A 15,845-nucleotide genomic window follows, 5' to 3' on the forward strand; every position below is an offset into this window, starting at 1 on the left:
GTCGCCATTGGAGGAGAAGAACTGATGTCATATGACACACCCGGAAGTAGAAAGGCGTAGCTGTAGGAGCTACTCGGGACCGGGAAGGGCGATGTCCGTCCACAGAAAAGTGCTCTGTTCTCTGGACGAGTTGTGATGTCTTGAACGCTGCCTGCTCGTCTCGTCGGGAGGTGGGGAGGCTGCGTTGCACCCTCGGGAAAATCAGGAGTGAAGTCGCCGGATGCGGTGAGTAATATTTGTTGTTGTTGTTTTGAGTCGTGGTAGCTTGTTGGGGGCTAACGGGTTAGCTTATCAACATGTTGGAAGGCGAAGCGATTTTATAAACTTCTCGCTAAACTGAAATGCAGTACATCACATAATAGCATCATTAACAACCCCTAGTTTCCAAATAATGCAACATAAAAGGGCCTGTTTCACACAGTTTCTGCTTCATTGCCGCACTTGAGCCTTAACATAGGTCCAAACATTTATCTGCTTGTGCTTTTCACACATAATCCAGCAAAGCGGGGGTGGCGTCTATTAAATAATTGGGACACCTGTTTTCTGAGTTTGGTCATTTGCAAACTGAGACATGATTGGTCCTTACCTGAGCCCTGAGCACATGTGATGTCATTTTCAGTCGACAGCAAGTGGTGACATGTGTTTTTAAATGTATTACTTGTACATGGGGAAAACAATTGAAGTTATCAAATTGAATATACACAAAATAATAACTTCTTACTGCTAAAAATGGCGGAATGAGTCATTCAAGTATCCCTTTAAACTTGTATCTAAGGCACTTCTGTGCATAAAATGAATATTACAGCATAATTGCACCATCATTAGGGTTGAGATTGGCCTATTTAGCAAAATATCTCTTCCAGAGGCACCACGTAACCGCCGAGTCTGTCCGCGATGCCACTGGTGTTAGACGCCGTGTGGGCGCTGTGGAGCATCACGGCGGGGATATACGACTACTTCCATACCAGCGCCATGGAGGAGAGGATACACACGTTGGAGAACGTGCTCTCCATACACCAGTTTGTCATCGCGGGCCTGTCGGCAGGCCTCATCCTAATCATGACGTACATCCTGTGGAGGAAGCACTGATGAGAATGAAGAAGATGACCTGTGCACGCTCACGATGACTAAAAGGCAACGGAACGGACCAAAGTTGTTATTTTGTGTGTTAACTGTTACTGATTTTCACTTCTGTGACTGACGACTTGCCACCCAAGGCTCCATTAAGCTAACTTACATGCCAATGCCGAGACAGAAAGTGCACTGATTAGTCTTCTGGCTGCTATGACATCTATCTACCCACCTCCCAGGCAAGATAAGAAAGAAATGTCGGGTAATTTTGAAGATTTTATCACGAGTTAGAAATGCAGCTCGTCACACATTTGACCAACAAGTTAGTCAAGCTGCAACTTCTTGCCTAGATTTTTCTGTTGTTTTTGTTTATTTTTAACTATGAAATTTCTCTGTAGAGTGCAATAGTGTATTATGTTGTTGTGACAAACGACTAACATGGATGGCTACTTTAAAAGGGAGTATGTTCGAATAATAAAAGCTAATCAGAAATAAATTATTAATTTTGTTTATTTTTTAATGTACAAACACATTGTTTACCTTGTAAGGCATTAAAATCTTATAAAAAGACCACATAAATACAGTTTAAGCCTTAAAATACCCCTCACACATATACAAATTTAAACTTATTAAAACAATTTAAACTCGTAAAGGTATTGCAACACAATCCACATGATGCATATAATGTAAAACACTGCATGCATATAATACAAATGGATAAAGCAAAAGAAAAGTTGTATAGTTTCAGCCTTAAAATTCCAACCTTGCTCTGCAAGCTGAATACTCGAGGTATTTGTGAGTTCACGTGGACGAATGGATGCTGCAATTAATTCTGTTCTTGCATAATTACTCAGCGTTTTCTTGTTTAATGCTGAACAGCGAGAGCCGCTTCGTGAATTTTTAGCTGGTTAATGTATTTTTGCTTTTTTCTCCCCTTCTACGAGAACGAAGACGTTTTCATCCGTGGCCGTGATTGGTCAAAACAAACGTGCACGATGCCGCGTCGTCCAATCAGCTCGAAGTATTGTACAGAATGTCCCGCCTTTCCCGTGTAAATCACCTTGGAGCAGTCCCAGATTGATATTGTAGAGAACTCCCTTGAGTGAATCACAATATCAATCTGGCTTTTGCAAGGTTATTAAAATTGTCCTCCCACACGCGCTACTGTAATCACATTTAAAACTTCTAAAACCTCTATATAAGTAACATAAAAACACGCGTTTATTATTATTTATTTATTATTTATTATCATAAACGCCTCTTTAATGTCTTGAAAAGGCGAACGCTCCCGCCAATCAAATGACCGCGCTTCACAAACAAGTGGGGTGATTGGCTTTAGCACTCGGAAGGCGGGATCTTTCAATGCATATAAAAAGTGGACGCGTTCTAGACAGCTTTATGTAAGGTTTTGAAAAGGGAATAGGAGTTATCGGTCGCCAAAATAAAAGTAATGAGTTGACTAGATAATAGCACATAGTAATTGTAATTAGATTTATAGAAATAAGTTAATATTCATTTATTACGTTTTATTGTGAGATAAACAAGTTGTTTGTACGAATAACACAATATAGCGTGTTGATAGCAATCATTACTTTTGTCTTGAAAACTCTAACCGGAAAACTGATTATTTTTGCTCTGACTTGCCGCGATAGTGATACGGTACCTCAAGTTGGCAAAAGGCGCTCAATCAACGATTTACAGAAATTAGTTTGAAATTGTAAATTTAAACCTCACTCAATGTGCATTAAATGCGCGCGCGTGTCTGTGTTTTAATTTATTGTCGTTTTTCCTATTTTTCTTTCTATGGCGAAGGCGGAGAGTCGCTTCGTGCTCGATAGCCGGGCTAAGGAAGTTAGCTACCGAGCGGCGGCGTCGGGTGGCTCTCGTCTCCCGCATTTGGAGCTTCTCCGCCGTCTTTTTTAACTAAACCGCGCCGGAACGCCTATCTGGGGTCTCGCTTGGACATGTAAAAATAATAAAATAATATTGATAATTAAAAGCCCCCGCAGCTGTGTTTAATTGTCTGCAGCCTTTTCCGGAGACGCCGCTACTCCTTTCCCCCCCTTTCTTTTTGACAAAGAAAACCGGCAAGTTTCTTTCTCTCCGAACAAGCAAAAGCCGAAAAGGGTCCCCTGGTTCCGGCGGATGGCTCCACACAGGCACGGTACCTCGGCTGGAGGCCACCCGGTGACTTCTGGTGGGTCAGGGGCGAGGGCGAATGGACTGTACTCGCTGTCCTCCTCCGACGCGAAGAAACCCAACATGCAGCTCGTCCAAGCCGACCACGAGTTGTTCCTGCAGGCCTTCGAGAGTGAGTTTTAACGTCATGAGTTATTTAATTCGTTAAACACGTTTGTTGTGGTTTTGTTGAAGTGGTGATTACATAAATGAAGGAGGTAATGAACGTGCTTTACCCATAAGCTCTGCTTTGGACTATATTACTACCACCACCATCATATCTTCTTTTTCAATCATTTCTTTATCTAACATTCCTTCAAACTGTGTTGTTTCTATTGACATTACTAAAAATATTTCATTAGTTAATTTTTTTTAAACATGAAAAAGAATGAAGTACAGTACTGTACTTTATAATATTCCAGCCAAAATGACACGAATTAACAATTTAGTTACAAAGTAAGAAATCTCAAACTGTTGATGGTTATAGACAATAAATGTTCTTTTTTTTGGTGGGGGCGGCTTGGGTTGCAGAACCGACCCAAATCTACAGGTTCCTCCGCACCAGGAACTTGATCGCTGTGAGTTTTTCGTGACACATTACAGTATTTTTTTAGGGTTCATTAAAAACAAATTGTTGACATGGAATTACTCTGACAATATCCTTCTTTCCTTTCCAATTTTAGCCCATATTCCTGCACAGGACTCTCACGTACATGTCACACAGGAACTCGAGGAAGAAAGGCAAGAGGTAACAACCACAAAATGTTGCTTTACTTGGTTTCCGTTTTATTTTACTGAAAATCAAATGTTTTTTTTGTTTGTTTGTTTTTGCTATTATCACATGCTCACCTGGACTAATTATTTTACCACACAGACTAAGTGTTTATCCTCTGGCAATTGAGCTCCGTTGTTCACTCTGATATGTATATCATCTTCTTTGTCAGACGGCAGCGGTTCAACTTTCACTTCCTTCCGCATGCAATTAGTTGCCAATGAAAGTGAAGTGCAAACTACAGGCACAAACCTGAAGTGTTTTCTGACTCGTGCTATACAAGTGCTTCACATTAGGTCTGCACAGGTGTTTTCACTTAACTCCACAGGCCGTCTTTGCATCTCGAACAAATCAACCAGTTAAAAGTGTTTGAAAATAATACCTAAGTATGTGAGCCTCAGAAAGCAGCTGCACACTATAAAACACAGTGATAGTCTCTTAAGAAATACACAAATAATGGTCAAATGTGTGCATGCATTTTTTTTCTGTGTAAAAAAAGTATTTGGCTAGCACTAATATTTCACACTGTAATATGACCTACGGCTCAAGTTGTCATCACATTTTGTCACCTCATGACAGTTTTTTCCCCCCCAACAGAGCCTCCAAAAACACGTGTGTCAGTATTTTAAATGTTTAGTATATAACATCCTGTCAGAGCATTTTATTAAGGAGTTACAAATGCCAATTGAAGCAAATAAATAATACAAATAATAGAAATTTCACTTAAACTTAGAAATGACCTGACTTTCCTGTTTTCAAGATACGAACCATAGCTCGGGCAATTTTATTTATTCATTTTTTATGAACAAAAATTTGAGACGGTAACGCTAGGGATTGTAGCGGACTCAATTCAAGTTGCTTCACAATAATGAACTGTTTGAAAGTGAACAAATCTTCAAAGAAAAGCCTTCTGCCTGTTTAATTCAAATCCCTGTTGAGGTTTACAACTAAAGATAAAGCAAGGAGGATTTCATAAAACATATATACACAACTTCGCCATGGTAATGCTTAATGCTAACAAACAATGCAAGGCTAACAAATAGTATCAGTGTCGCAGTGTTCATTCTTTTTTTTATTTTTTTTACCGCTTTTCCTAACGGGTCGCTAGCGCGTTATGAACCTTTAGGCAACAATTGTTTCAACAAGTGATGCAGCAAAACATGTAGAAAGACAAAGAACAACGAATATAATGTTTAGTCAAATATTAGCGCATTGTCTATCTCCATGTACAGTTCATCTGTATGTGTGTTTTTGAAAGATGTTTGGACTTTGGGGTTTTTGTTATTTTTTTGACAAAAGAAAAATTCTGAAAATAGCCATGTCTCGTCTTTGTCAGCCGATACCAATCAACTGAAAATCATGTGATCATCCCGCGAACATCCAGTTCAGCCGATTTCAGGCATGTCGCTCGGTGTGTTTTCTTTCATCCCTTTTCCACGGTGTTATTAGGACAAAAGATGTCTCGGTCGGGTGACAACAAGGTGCACGTTAGCGGAGATCTCCAAATGTTGCTAACGTGTCGTTTGTTTGCCCAGGAAAAGCTCCAAAGTGGACGACCTGCTCTTCAGAGTGGAAAAGATGCAAGGAGACCAAGAGACACGTGGGTAAGAAGAGACCTCCGCCAAGGTCCAACCATGTTGACTTGGTCTGATTATTTTGGGAGGGGATCATGTCTGTTCCACTGCGGCTCCATTTTTTCTGGTTGGTCACTGCACCACTTGGCCACGATGCAAGTTGCACTGTAATTCACTCTTCAATCAGTATAAATACACATTTTCCATACAAATTTTTACTTGCTTTTAATTTCTTTTCTTTTTTTTGTAATTAGTTAATCAATGTGTTAAAAAATCAGTTAAATGATGATAAAGTATTAGTAAAAAAAAAAAAAGAAGAAGTAATTTTTGTATTAAATAATTGGTTCATTTATTATAAAGAAATTATAAATCCAGTAGTGCCAGTGTGATGTGAGTTGTATTAATTGCCTGACCAGGGTTATAACGCAAAACCCTTTCATCTCAAAGTTCCTTTAATATTCCTTATTAATAATTCTAATATTTTACTTTATTAAAAGTTAATATAGCATAATTAGAATCAGTTTGTGCTTCAAAAAGCTTATTGGTTGCGGCATCTTTTGGTGTGCACGACTTGGCCACCGGGGGCAGTATAATGCAGTCATCTAGACACAATCACGAGTTTCACAACTGATTCAGAGGGTGGAGAATACTGTGCTGTATATGCGGGTGAGCACTGTTGTATTGTCTGTCTACATGTGTTGATGTGTTCAGATATCAGTTGCTTAACACCGCCACATACTGTAAATGCTGTTTGTTAGCATATCAAGTTTGTCATTTTATGTTGTTAGCATTAAGCCTGTGGGTTTTGCCGTAAGTGGGTTTCTTTTATATACGCAATGTTGACATCTCTTGACTCGCATGAATGCAAATCTGCCCAACTCGATGCGCTTTTCTCACCAGCTTGGCGCCCAATCTGCAGCTCACCTTCACTGGCTTCTTCCACAAATCAGGTAAGTTTGCATCCCATTTGCTCTCGTTCCAACCAGTTCACTGGTTGACTTGTTGCTTTTTGTTGTGGCCAGGGCAACCGTCTCAGGATTGCGAGAACGAGCAGAACTCTGTGTCTCTGGAGGTTTTTCTGGTCAAAGTCTGTCACAAGAGGAGGAAGGTGAGGTGGGATGATGTCATCAAATAATCAAGTCAACCAATCAATGAAGTTTTTTTTCTTTCATTCCTAGTTGAGCCACTGAACCACAGTGGGCTAACTTAATTGTTGTCATTTTGCAGGAGAGTGATCTCAAGTTTTAAGACTTGAATAAAATCTGGGGATTGATATAGAAATGTTTGCATCTTCTGGATATGTTTATTTATTTATTTATTTTTACAGAGATTGTTGTTTTCCTCAGACTTTGGCGTTTTACCAAATATGATTTTGGACTTGAGTCGTATTGGATGTTGATATTCAGTTATTTTGCTTGCACTTTTATCCATAACTGAGGCACTGTCATGTCATCTTCAGTTTCATAAATTGGACCCCGTTTGGGATTAGGAATAGAAATTTAGTGCAATAGTGGTCCAAGTCCAAACATCCATAAAATGTGTTAGTGTGCCACAAAAAAGGATAAATGACAAAATCATCGTTAACTCCCTATCAGAAGCCCTACTTACTTTATGATTTCTCTCACTCTCTAAACCTGACTTTCGGGGGTGTTTTTGCAGGAGGTGAAGCCTTATTTCATGAGTGTGGTCATATTGCAAATGGGAGTTGTTCTGGTGCTGTACTGATGACTCACATCAAGTGCTAATTGCTAGGTGTCATAAAGGACAAACCTTCATTTAGACCAGTATTCATCAGAAAAATATGCAAAGTCTTGAATCATTTTTGCATTTAATTAAAAAATTTTAGTTGGCCCACTCTCATTTTCTGGCTAATATACTGTAAGTATGCTCCTAACTAAAGAATTTAGTCAAATTTGCAAAGCATATGTTATCGTTTGTCATGCTTTATACTTTATACATTTTTTTAATGAAACATCACCAAATAATGTCAAATTTAACACACCTGATATCTTGTAACATGAATGAGTTAGATGTCACCAGAGAGGGGAAATGGCTAACTGGGCACAATTGTGACATTTTCATTTAGGGGTGTACTCACTTTTGTTGCCAGTGTTTTGGGTCTTAATGGTTGTGTGCTATGTTAAGGGAACAGTAAAGTTGTACAGTGTTCCCTCGTTTTCCGCTGGGGTTAGGTTCCAAAAAATACCCGCAATAAATGAAATCTGCGAAGTAGTTAGCTTTATGTTTTCCATTTATTATGAATGTTTTAAGGCTCTAAAACCCCTCAGCACAGTTTATACACTTTTCATCGAGGCATTTACATTTTCTTACATTTTTCTCTTGTTTAAAAAAATTTCAATGTTCAAACCTTTATAAATTTGATCAAATACGTACATTACTGTAAAAAAAAAAACATGCAAGATTGCACACCAAAAAAAATCTGCGATACCGTAAAAAGTGAACCGCGTTATGGTGAGGGAACACTGTACTATTATTCATGACGCGTACAGAGTATGTTACATTTGTAGCAAAGTCTTATCTCTTCAGTGTTATCCCATGAAAAAAGTGTGGGAGTGTGCTCACTGTTGTGAGACACTAAAACAAACAGCTCTGCTTAAGTTTGTCTAACCTTGAATCAGTCAAGCTTGATTAACACGAGTATGGGCCTTCCTTTCCAGGATGTGAGCTGTCCGGTCAAGCAGGTTCCAGCTGGAAAGAAGCAAGTTCCACTCAACCCAGACTTGACTTCTGCTGGCGGTCCGGGACATTCCGGAAGCTTTCCGTACCTGCTGGTCCCGAGCAGCGAGTTTGAAGCCAGCCATTCACACCTGGTCAAGTCCTACTCGCTGCTTTTCAGAGTGTCACAGCCCGGATATGACCACGGGCTGCCCCTCAATGGACGTGCAAATGGAGAGGCGCGCCACCACAGAGGTCAGCACAGAAACATTCGGATGGACTTAAAAAAACAACAACACACACACACAAATCTCATCTCACATTTTAATTCCCCACCGCCCGGAAAATCTGATTTTTAAAAGATTTCTTTCAGAAATAATACTATTCAAATTGGCGTGGCATGGCTCAGTGGTAGCATGGTCGTCTCCCAACTGTGAGGTTGCGGGTTCGATTCTCAGCCCTTGTGACCATGTTGAAGTGTCCTTGAGCAAGACACTGAACCCCGATTTGCTTCCAATGGACCTGGCAGCGCCCTGCATGGCAGCAGCCGACCACTGGCGTGTGAATGTGAGGCATTGTAAAGCGCTTTGGCCACCATATGGTGTAGATAAAAGCGCTATATAAAAAGCAGTCTAAATACAGTAATTTCTGAACTATAAGCCGCTACTTTTTTTTTTTCTACTTGCATTTGACCCTGCGGCTAATACAAAGGTGCGGCTTATCCATCAGAATACAAGGGGGCGCACTATAAAGGCAGCGCACGAGCGTCAGGCCAAATACAGTAGGAGAGACAGAGCGAGACAATTTGCACCCTCATTATGGGAAAGAAATTAGCGGGAAGCCGGTGCTGTAACATTAAAACACCTGCGGCTTACAACACCTGCGGCTTACAGTCAGGTGCGGCTTATATGTGTAACACACTCGAGTATTCCCCAAATTTAGCTAGCACGGCTTATAGTCAGGTGCACCTCATAGTCCAGAAATTACTGTTCATACTATTTACCAAATCTGTCTTTAAAAAAAAAATAAAAAATGCAAGCATTGTTTTTCATAAAAATCGGATTTGTAGCTCCACCCCCGAAAAAAACTATTTAAAATGATTTCTCAAAAATTCTATTAAAATTAGTGTTTCGCAAAAATCAGATTTTGAGCACTGTTTGTCACAGAAATATGATTTCACCCCCCCCTCCCCCCACACATACATCTAACATTACTCACATACTTTTCCCCCCACAAAAATCAGTTTTCTGATTTGAAGTGATTTTTTTCCCAGAAAAATCTTATTTGTGATTATAATTGAATTTTTCACAGAAATCCACAAGGTCTGATTGTAAGCATTATTATTTATTTATTTTAACTAAAATCGGATTTCTGATTTTAGGTTATTATTATTACTATTATTATTATTATTATCTCTTTCCAACTGTAGTCTTTTTCACATTTTAATATTTCACATTTTAATCTTTTTTTCCCTTATCTCTCAATCCCATTTTCAATTTAATTCAAATTTGTTATACAACAATCCCATTTCCAATTGTATCCCGTTTTTGTCATACAAATCCAAATTCTGATGTTAATTCCATTGTGCACAAAAAGTGAGTGAGAAGGAAGATGTTAGAAATGATTTTCCCAATCCAGAGTTGTCTGAGGAACCGTTGGACAAGAAGAGACGGAGCGCCACCGTCAGGGAGGACGGAGAAAGCATGCTGGTGGCGCAGATGATGGTCTTTGATAAGAACAGGTGATGTACAGAGTCAAACACACAAAATGTTTGTTTATTATACATAAATATGTCAATATAATGAATGTATGTTGTGCGTTTTCAGACGTCTGCAGCTGCTGGACGGCGACTATGAAGTTTCAATGCAAGAGTTAACACAGTTGTGTCCTCTAAACAACATGACGGCAACATGGGAAACAATACTGGACACAAAGGTAAGGGAGTTTTTTGTGCGTGTTGTGTGGATGTGATTGTCAGAAAATTTGTGGTGTTGTGTGTGCGTGTAGCACATACCTCCATTGGAGGCGTTCTGTGACGGTCCGACCCTTCACTTCACTCTGCGTTGGACCAGTGACGTCTGCGACGATTCTACGGCTCCCGTTGCCAAACCTCTGGCAACGCGCAACTCTGACGCCAACCGGGAGAGCAAAGCAGCCAACACGTTGAGGAACGCGGCACACGCCACACTGGGTGAGACCCTCAAGATGTGATTAACAAGATGATCATGTGAGGAGGCTGTAGAAGGTTTTGGACTGATTGGCCACATGCTTGCCTCAGCTGTGAAAGAAACCATCGACTCAGACAAAATCCACACCAGAACCAGAGAACATGTCCCAGCAGAACCTCGACCCAAACTACGCATCTTTTACCAGGTAAAGTGCAAATAAAACATCTTATATCAGGTCAATGACTAGTCGTAATCACCTTGGACCAGGTAAAGTACAACTAAAACTTTGCCTTCAGGGTAATATATGAGTCAGTTTATACTCCTACCAGGTAAACAACTAGTAAACTACGTCTTCTACTGTTTAAACAACACTTAAACTAGTAATCACCTTCTAGTGGGTAAACTACTAGAAAACCTTGCCTTAAGTTCTACTTGGTAAACTACCCATAAACGTCACCTTCAACAAGGTGAACTACGACTAAAATTCATTTTCTACCATCTAAATATGCTATTAAACCAACTATGAAATCACCCTCTATGAATTTATTTTTATTTTATTTTTTACAAGGTAAGCTGCCAATCAACTTCAACCAGGTACAGTAAACTGCAAATAAAAGTATATATTCTACCAAGTAAATTATGGTTAACTTCTACCTTTCACTGGGCAAAGAACTAGTAATTATAAACTTTTATAAAGCTGATGCATTATTATTATTATTATTATTATTATTATTATTATTACCAGATGGACAGCAAGTAAACTTTACTTTCATCCAGTTAACACAATATTCTACCAGGTATCAACTACTTGTAAACTTACTTTCTACCAGGTAATATTTTAAAACTTCCTCTCCTCCTAGTAGTGAACATGACATTGTAGTTGGTGCACCACGAGTAAACTTGATCTTCTTTCGGATAACTTCACCTTCTACAGAGTATACTGCTATTAAAACTCTTCTTTACTGGGTAAGCTACTAGTCAACTTTGCCTTCAACCAAACTACTAGCAAACTTACAACTTTTAGCAGGTAAACCACCAATGAATTTAACCTTCTACCATGTTGACTACAACATGACAAATGTCACTTTCTACCAGATCATCTACTTGTAAATTTCATCTTCTACCAGGTAAAGGTGCATTTTCTAGCATGTAAACTAATGGTAAAGGAATAGCAAATTTCATTCTCTACTAGGAAAACTGCTTGTAAACTTCACCCCCAGCAATTAAACTTCACCTTGACTGGGTAAGCTATGAGTAAACTTACCTACCACATAAAACTACCTATCAGTAGCCTTCACCTCCTACCAGGTGGGCGTCAGTACATGTCAACTACTAGTCATGTTCTACCGGGTAAACCTGACTAGTTAGTAGTTTCTACCATGCATGTTTTTTGTCTGTAGTTCCAGTACAACAACAATAGTCGTCAGCAGACTGAGGCCAGAGACGACCTTCACTGTCCTTGGTGCACTCTCAACTGCAGGAAGCTGTACAGTCTGATCAAACACCTCAAACTGTCTCACTCGCGCTTCATCTTCAACTATGTGGTGGGTGGATGCCGCTCCCCCAATAAATAAACCACCTCATGGAAATGTGGCTAACCGCTGGTCAATGTTGCTGCTGTGCAGCCTCACCCCAAGGGAGCCAAGATCGAGGTGTCCGTCAACGAGAGCCACGGCGTCTCGTACGCGGGGAACCCTCAGGAAGTCCACGGCCAGCCGGGGTTCGCCTTCAGCCGAAACGGACCCGTCAAGAGGGCGGCCGTCACTCGTGTCCTGGTCTGCAGGTACCCCAGTTACATGATAGAGAAATAAATAAGTTATCGTTTTGGTGGCAGCAAACCGTTGACGTGAGTTTGGAGCGTTATTTATAGACAAAAGTAGTGTTTTGACATCATCTTGTGGCATCTACTAGCAAAGATGGTTTAGTATGAACTAGGGCCCAAACATTATGGATATATATATATATTTTTATTTATTTTTTTAGGCTGATGCTGATTCCAATATTTGACAGAATAACATTCAGATAACCATTTATTGGTTTATAAATAATGAAACAATGAATAAAAACACTATTAATAATGAAATAAAATAACAATACTAATGAGTACGAAATAAGACACCATGATGAAAAACTCATCAAACAAAAGAACAACCCATATGCATTCAATAAAGATAAAGATGAATTACAGGCAGATCATTTGACTCTTTTACATTGTCTTAGTAATTGTTTCAGCAACAGAGGGAAAAATCAGAAATCAACCTTTTTTTTGTACATTTGAATACCATTATAGTTGTAATGTATTTTAAAAAAAAACAGAAATATCCCGATTTTTACCACTTAAAAAAAAAAAATATATATATATATATAGAAAATGTATGTCACTTCAGTAAGTTGGCACTTTCTCGAAAGCTAAGACGTGCGACTCCCCCCTACCTCCGATTGGACTTGTACGGTAAATGTCTGATGTTGGTCCAGGCCCAAGCGCAGCAAGCCGAGTCTGTCCGAGTTCTTGGATTGCGAGGACGGCGAGCACGAGCGTCTCAGGTCGTGCGTGAGCGGACACAACAGGCTGTACTTCAGGAGCGACAGCTGCGTGCCCAGACCGCCGCAGGAGATGGACGTGGACAGCGAGGATGAGAGGGACCCCGACTGGCTCAAGGAGAAGACCGTCAAGGTTACTACTACAACGACATTGTTTTTGAATGAATGTAACCGTAGTTTAGGCAGCGTTAGTTGGGCTTGAATGAGTTGCGATTAATTGTGCCGATCAATAGTGGTGCTTGAATTTGTCCATTGATGGGTTTTTGTGTGTGTGTGTGTGTTGGTGGTGTTTCTTGCACACCTGCAGCAAATCGAAGACTTCACGGATGTGAACGAGGGCGAAAAGGAGGTCATGAAGCTGTGGAACCTTCACGTCATGAAACATGGGTTTGTACCCAAGTTAGCGTTAACCTACTATGCTCGCCGCCATCTCGCGCTCACGACATTTTTTCCCCCCCGCAGCTTCATCGCCGACCACCAGATGAATGAGGCCTGCCTGCTCTTCACAGATCTGCACTGCCATCACCTCGTGCGCCAAAACCTGTGCCGCAACTTCCTGCTGCACCTGGTCAGCATGCACGACTTCAACCTGGTCACCACCAAAACCATCGACAGGGCCATGGCCCGACTCCAGGCGGTGGCGCACAAGGACAAACACCCGGAGGAGGAAGACGAGGAGGAGGAGGAAGAATGGGAGACGGCGGTGGAGTCTCAGATGGACACAGACCAGGAGCCGTCCGAGTCTGAAGACGCCTGCAGGTGGCAGGAGAGTCGGAACTGAGTTTTAACGCGACCAATGGCGGAACCCCAACTGAACTTTGGGTTTGGAGGCTCCATGCTGATTTGGGCCATCAAGACTTGTAAGAATTGTAGCTCGCAGAGACACCAGAACAGCCTTGTTTTCCAGTCTATCCTAAATCTTGACGATTTTGTCTATGTTCCTAACTGACCTTTTTGTTGGGGTGGGCAACCAGAAACCCCAAACTTGACTTTGTTTGGAACCTTTGGCCTAACCTTCTGAGCTCCAAAATGATTCTGGATCAAGGAGGCTCCAGAACAGCACGTTTTCTTGTTTTGTTATCCCAAAACTTGAAAACTTTGTCCATGTTGGCAGAAACCCCAAAATTAACTTTCGGGTTTTAAACCTTCAATCCAGTTTTGGGGCCATTCCGGTCTTTAAGACAAAAAAAAAAATTCGAAATCATGTTTTTTCCTCTTTGTCACCCCAAAACTTAAGCAAACGTTCCATGTCGCTGATGTTGGTTGGAAATGTGAACGGACCAATGAGTGTGGCGTGATGAGAAATCCCACACAACTTTTTTTTTTTTTTTTTTAAAGGGTTAAGACAACTTTTAGCACTCAAAGACTGATTCTGGATCTAGGAGAGACCAGACCATCACTGTTCCTGCTTTCCCAAATCCTTGTCCAAGTTACAAGAAACTCTAAACTGAACTGTGGGTTTGGAACTGTAACTCTCTACCTTTGTGATTTTTAGGATGTCATGACTGAAGAATTCTGGATCCCAGAAAATTACATTTTTCCCTTTGTTATGAACAACCAGAACTTCTTGTTATTCTCTTCATCCCAAGACTTGATGACTTTGTCCACATTCCTGACCAACCAACAACAGTGGAGTGACCAGAAACCTTTGCAGAATCAGAAACTAGACGCTTTGTTTGCAACAATAAGCAAATGTTTGAACTTTTGATTCTGGATGAAGGAGACACCAGGACTTCATGGTTTCCTCTTCTTCCCATGGCTTGGAAGAGTTTGTCCCTGGTTCTGGCTGAACAATCATGGTGGAGTGACCAGAAATCTTTGCACAATTGCAAAGTAGACTTTTTGGTTGGAACGTTAATCCAATTTACTTTTTTTTTTGTTACCTAATTCTGGTTCAAGGAGACACCTGTTCCTGACAGAAGGACAACCACAACTCCTTGCAGATCTCTAAATGTGATGTTTTCTGGGTGAGGGAGACACCCAAACATGTTTTTGTGTTTATCTCAAGACAAATGATTTTGTTCATCTTCCTAATGGTGTTAGTCTAAAACCTTCACAAAAACACAAAATTGACTTTTTGTTTGATTTTTGGAATGTTAAGATTAACGAATTCTTGATCAAACGTTCAGTTTTTTTCTCCCAAAAACTGTAAAACTTTGTCCTGAAACACTTGGACCCACCAAAGAGGAATGCAGGATCCGTTTGAGTCTAACCTGGGTCAACTCGAACATAGCAATATGTTATCAGGACATCAGAGATCATCTTTTTCTTCTTGCCGACCTTCTCATAATGTCTCATTCAACGGTGCTACATTAGTTTTTTCTCGCGAAGATCTGATCCAGAATCTGTTTTCTTCCCTCTGAGCCGATGTTGCCTTTTGCCAAACTTTAACATCAAATCTTTAATTTGAGTGGTCAGCAGAAAATCCAAGTCCAAAATCAATAGTGAAGCCAGCACTGAGCACAAGTGCCTTAATGTTGCATTCTTCCAGAACATTTGTTTGTCACCCACCCTTGCTGGTCCCATCATTAATTTTCACAGAGAAAAGAACAAAAATACCATTTGAGAATGTTTGAATTACCTAAAATTCCACTCTTGATACTGAAACCTCACTCTTGACACCATTCATGTTAGCTCAGCATGGGACGTGGCTATGTGCTAACTGCGTTTATTTGTGTGACTCATGCCATAGCGGCAGGATTATTTTTTTGCACATGTATGAGCAGTCTGCTACCAACTTGTTTTTTTATTAAAAAGAGCACATCTTTTTAATACTTTCAAGTCTCTCACTAAAATTATTACTAGCATTTTTTTCAAAATGTGTAAAATGTTTTTGTATTCAGATAATCAGAGGAATTTTTGCAA

At 40.3% G+C, this 15,845-nt stretch overlaps 1 protein-coding gene across 1 annotated transcript; it reads left to right on the plus strand.

The window, feature by feature from the left end:
- Positions 1-15,757, plus strand: LOC144042633 (polycomb protein suz12-B-like). The gene is made up of 17 exons (XM_077555463.1): positions 1-225; positions 864-3,382; positions 3,781-3,827; positions 3,933-3,997; positions 5,557-5,625; positions 6,496-6,545; positions 6,618-6,703; positions 8,274-8,526; positions 9,910-10,012; positions 10,098-10,206; positions 10,279-10,462; positions 10,550-10,644; positions 11,840-11,983; positions 12,065-12,222; positions 12,915-13,113; positions 13,288-13,367; positions 13,443-15,757. The coding sequence occupies exons 2-17, from the start codon at positions 3,217-3,219 to the stop codon at positions 13,759-13,761; spliced, it is 2,127 nt and encodes a 708-aa protein (XP_077411589.1). The 5' UTR covers positions 1-225; positions 864-3,216; the 3' UTR covers positions 13,762-15,757.
- The last annotated feature ends 88 nt before the right edge of the window (positions 15,758-15,845 follow it).

Source organism: Vanacampus margaritifer, chromosome 2 (genome assembly GCF_051991255.1).
Source record: "Vanacampus margaritifer isolate UIUO_Vmar chromosome 2, RoL_Vmar_1.0, whole genome shotgun sequence".
NCBI lineage: Eukaryota > Metazoa > Chordata > Actinopteri > Syngnathiformes > Syngnathidae > Vanacampus > Vanacampus margaritifer.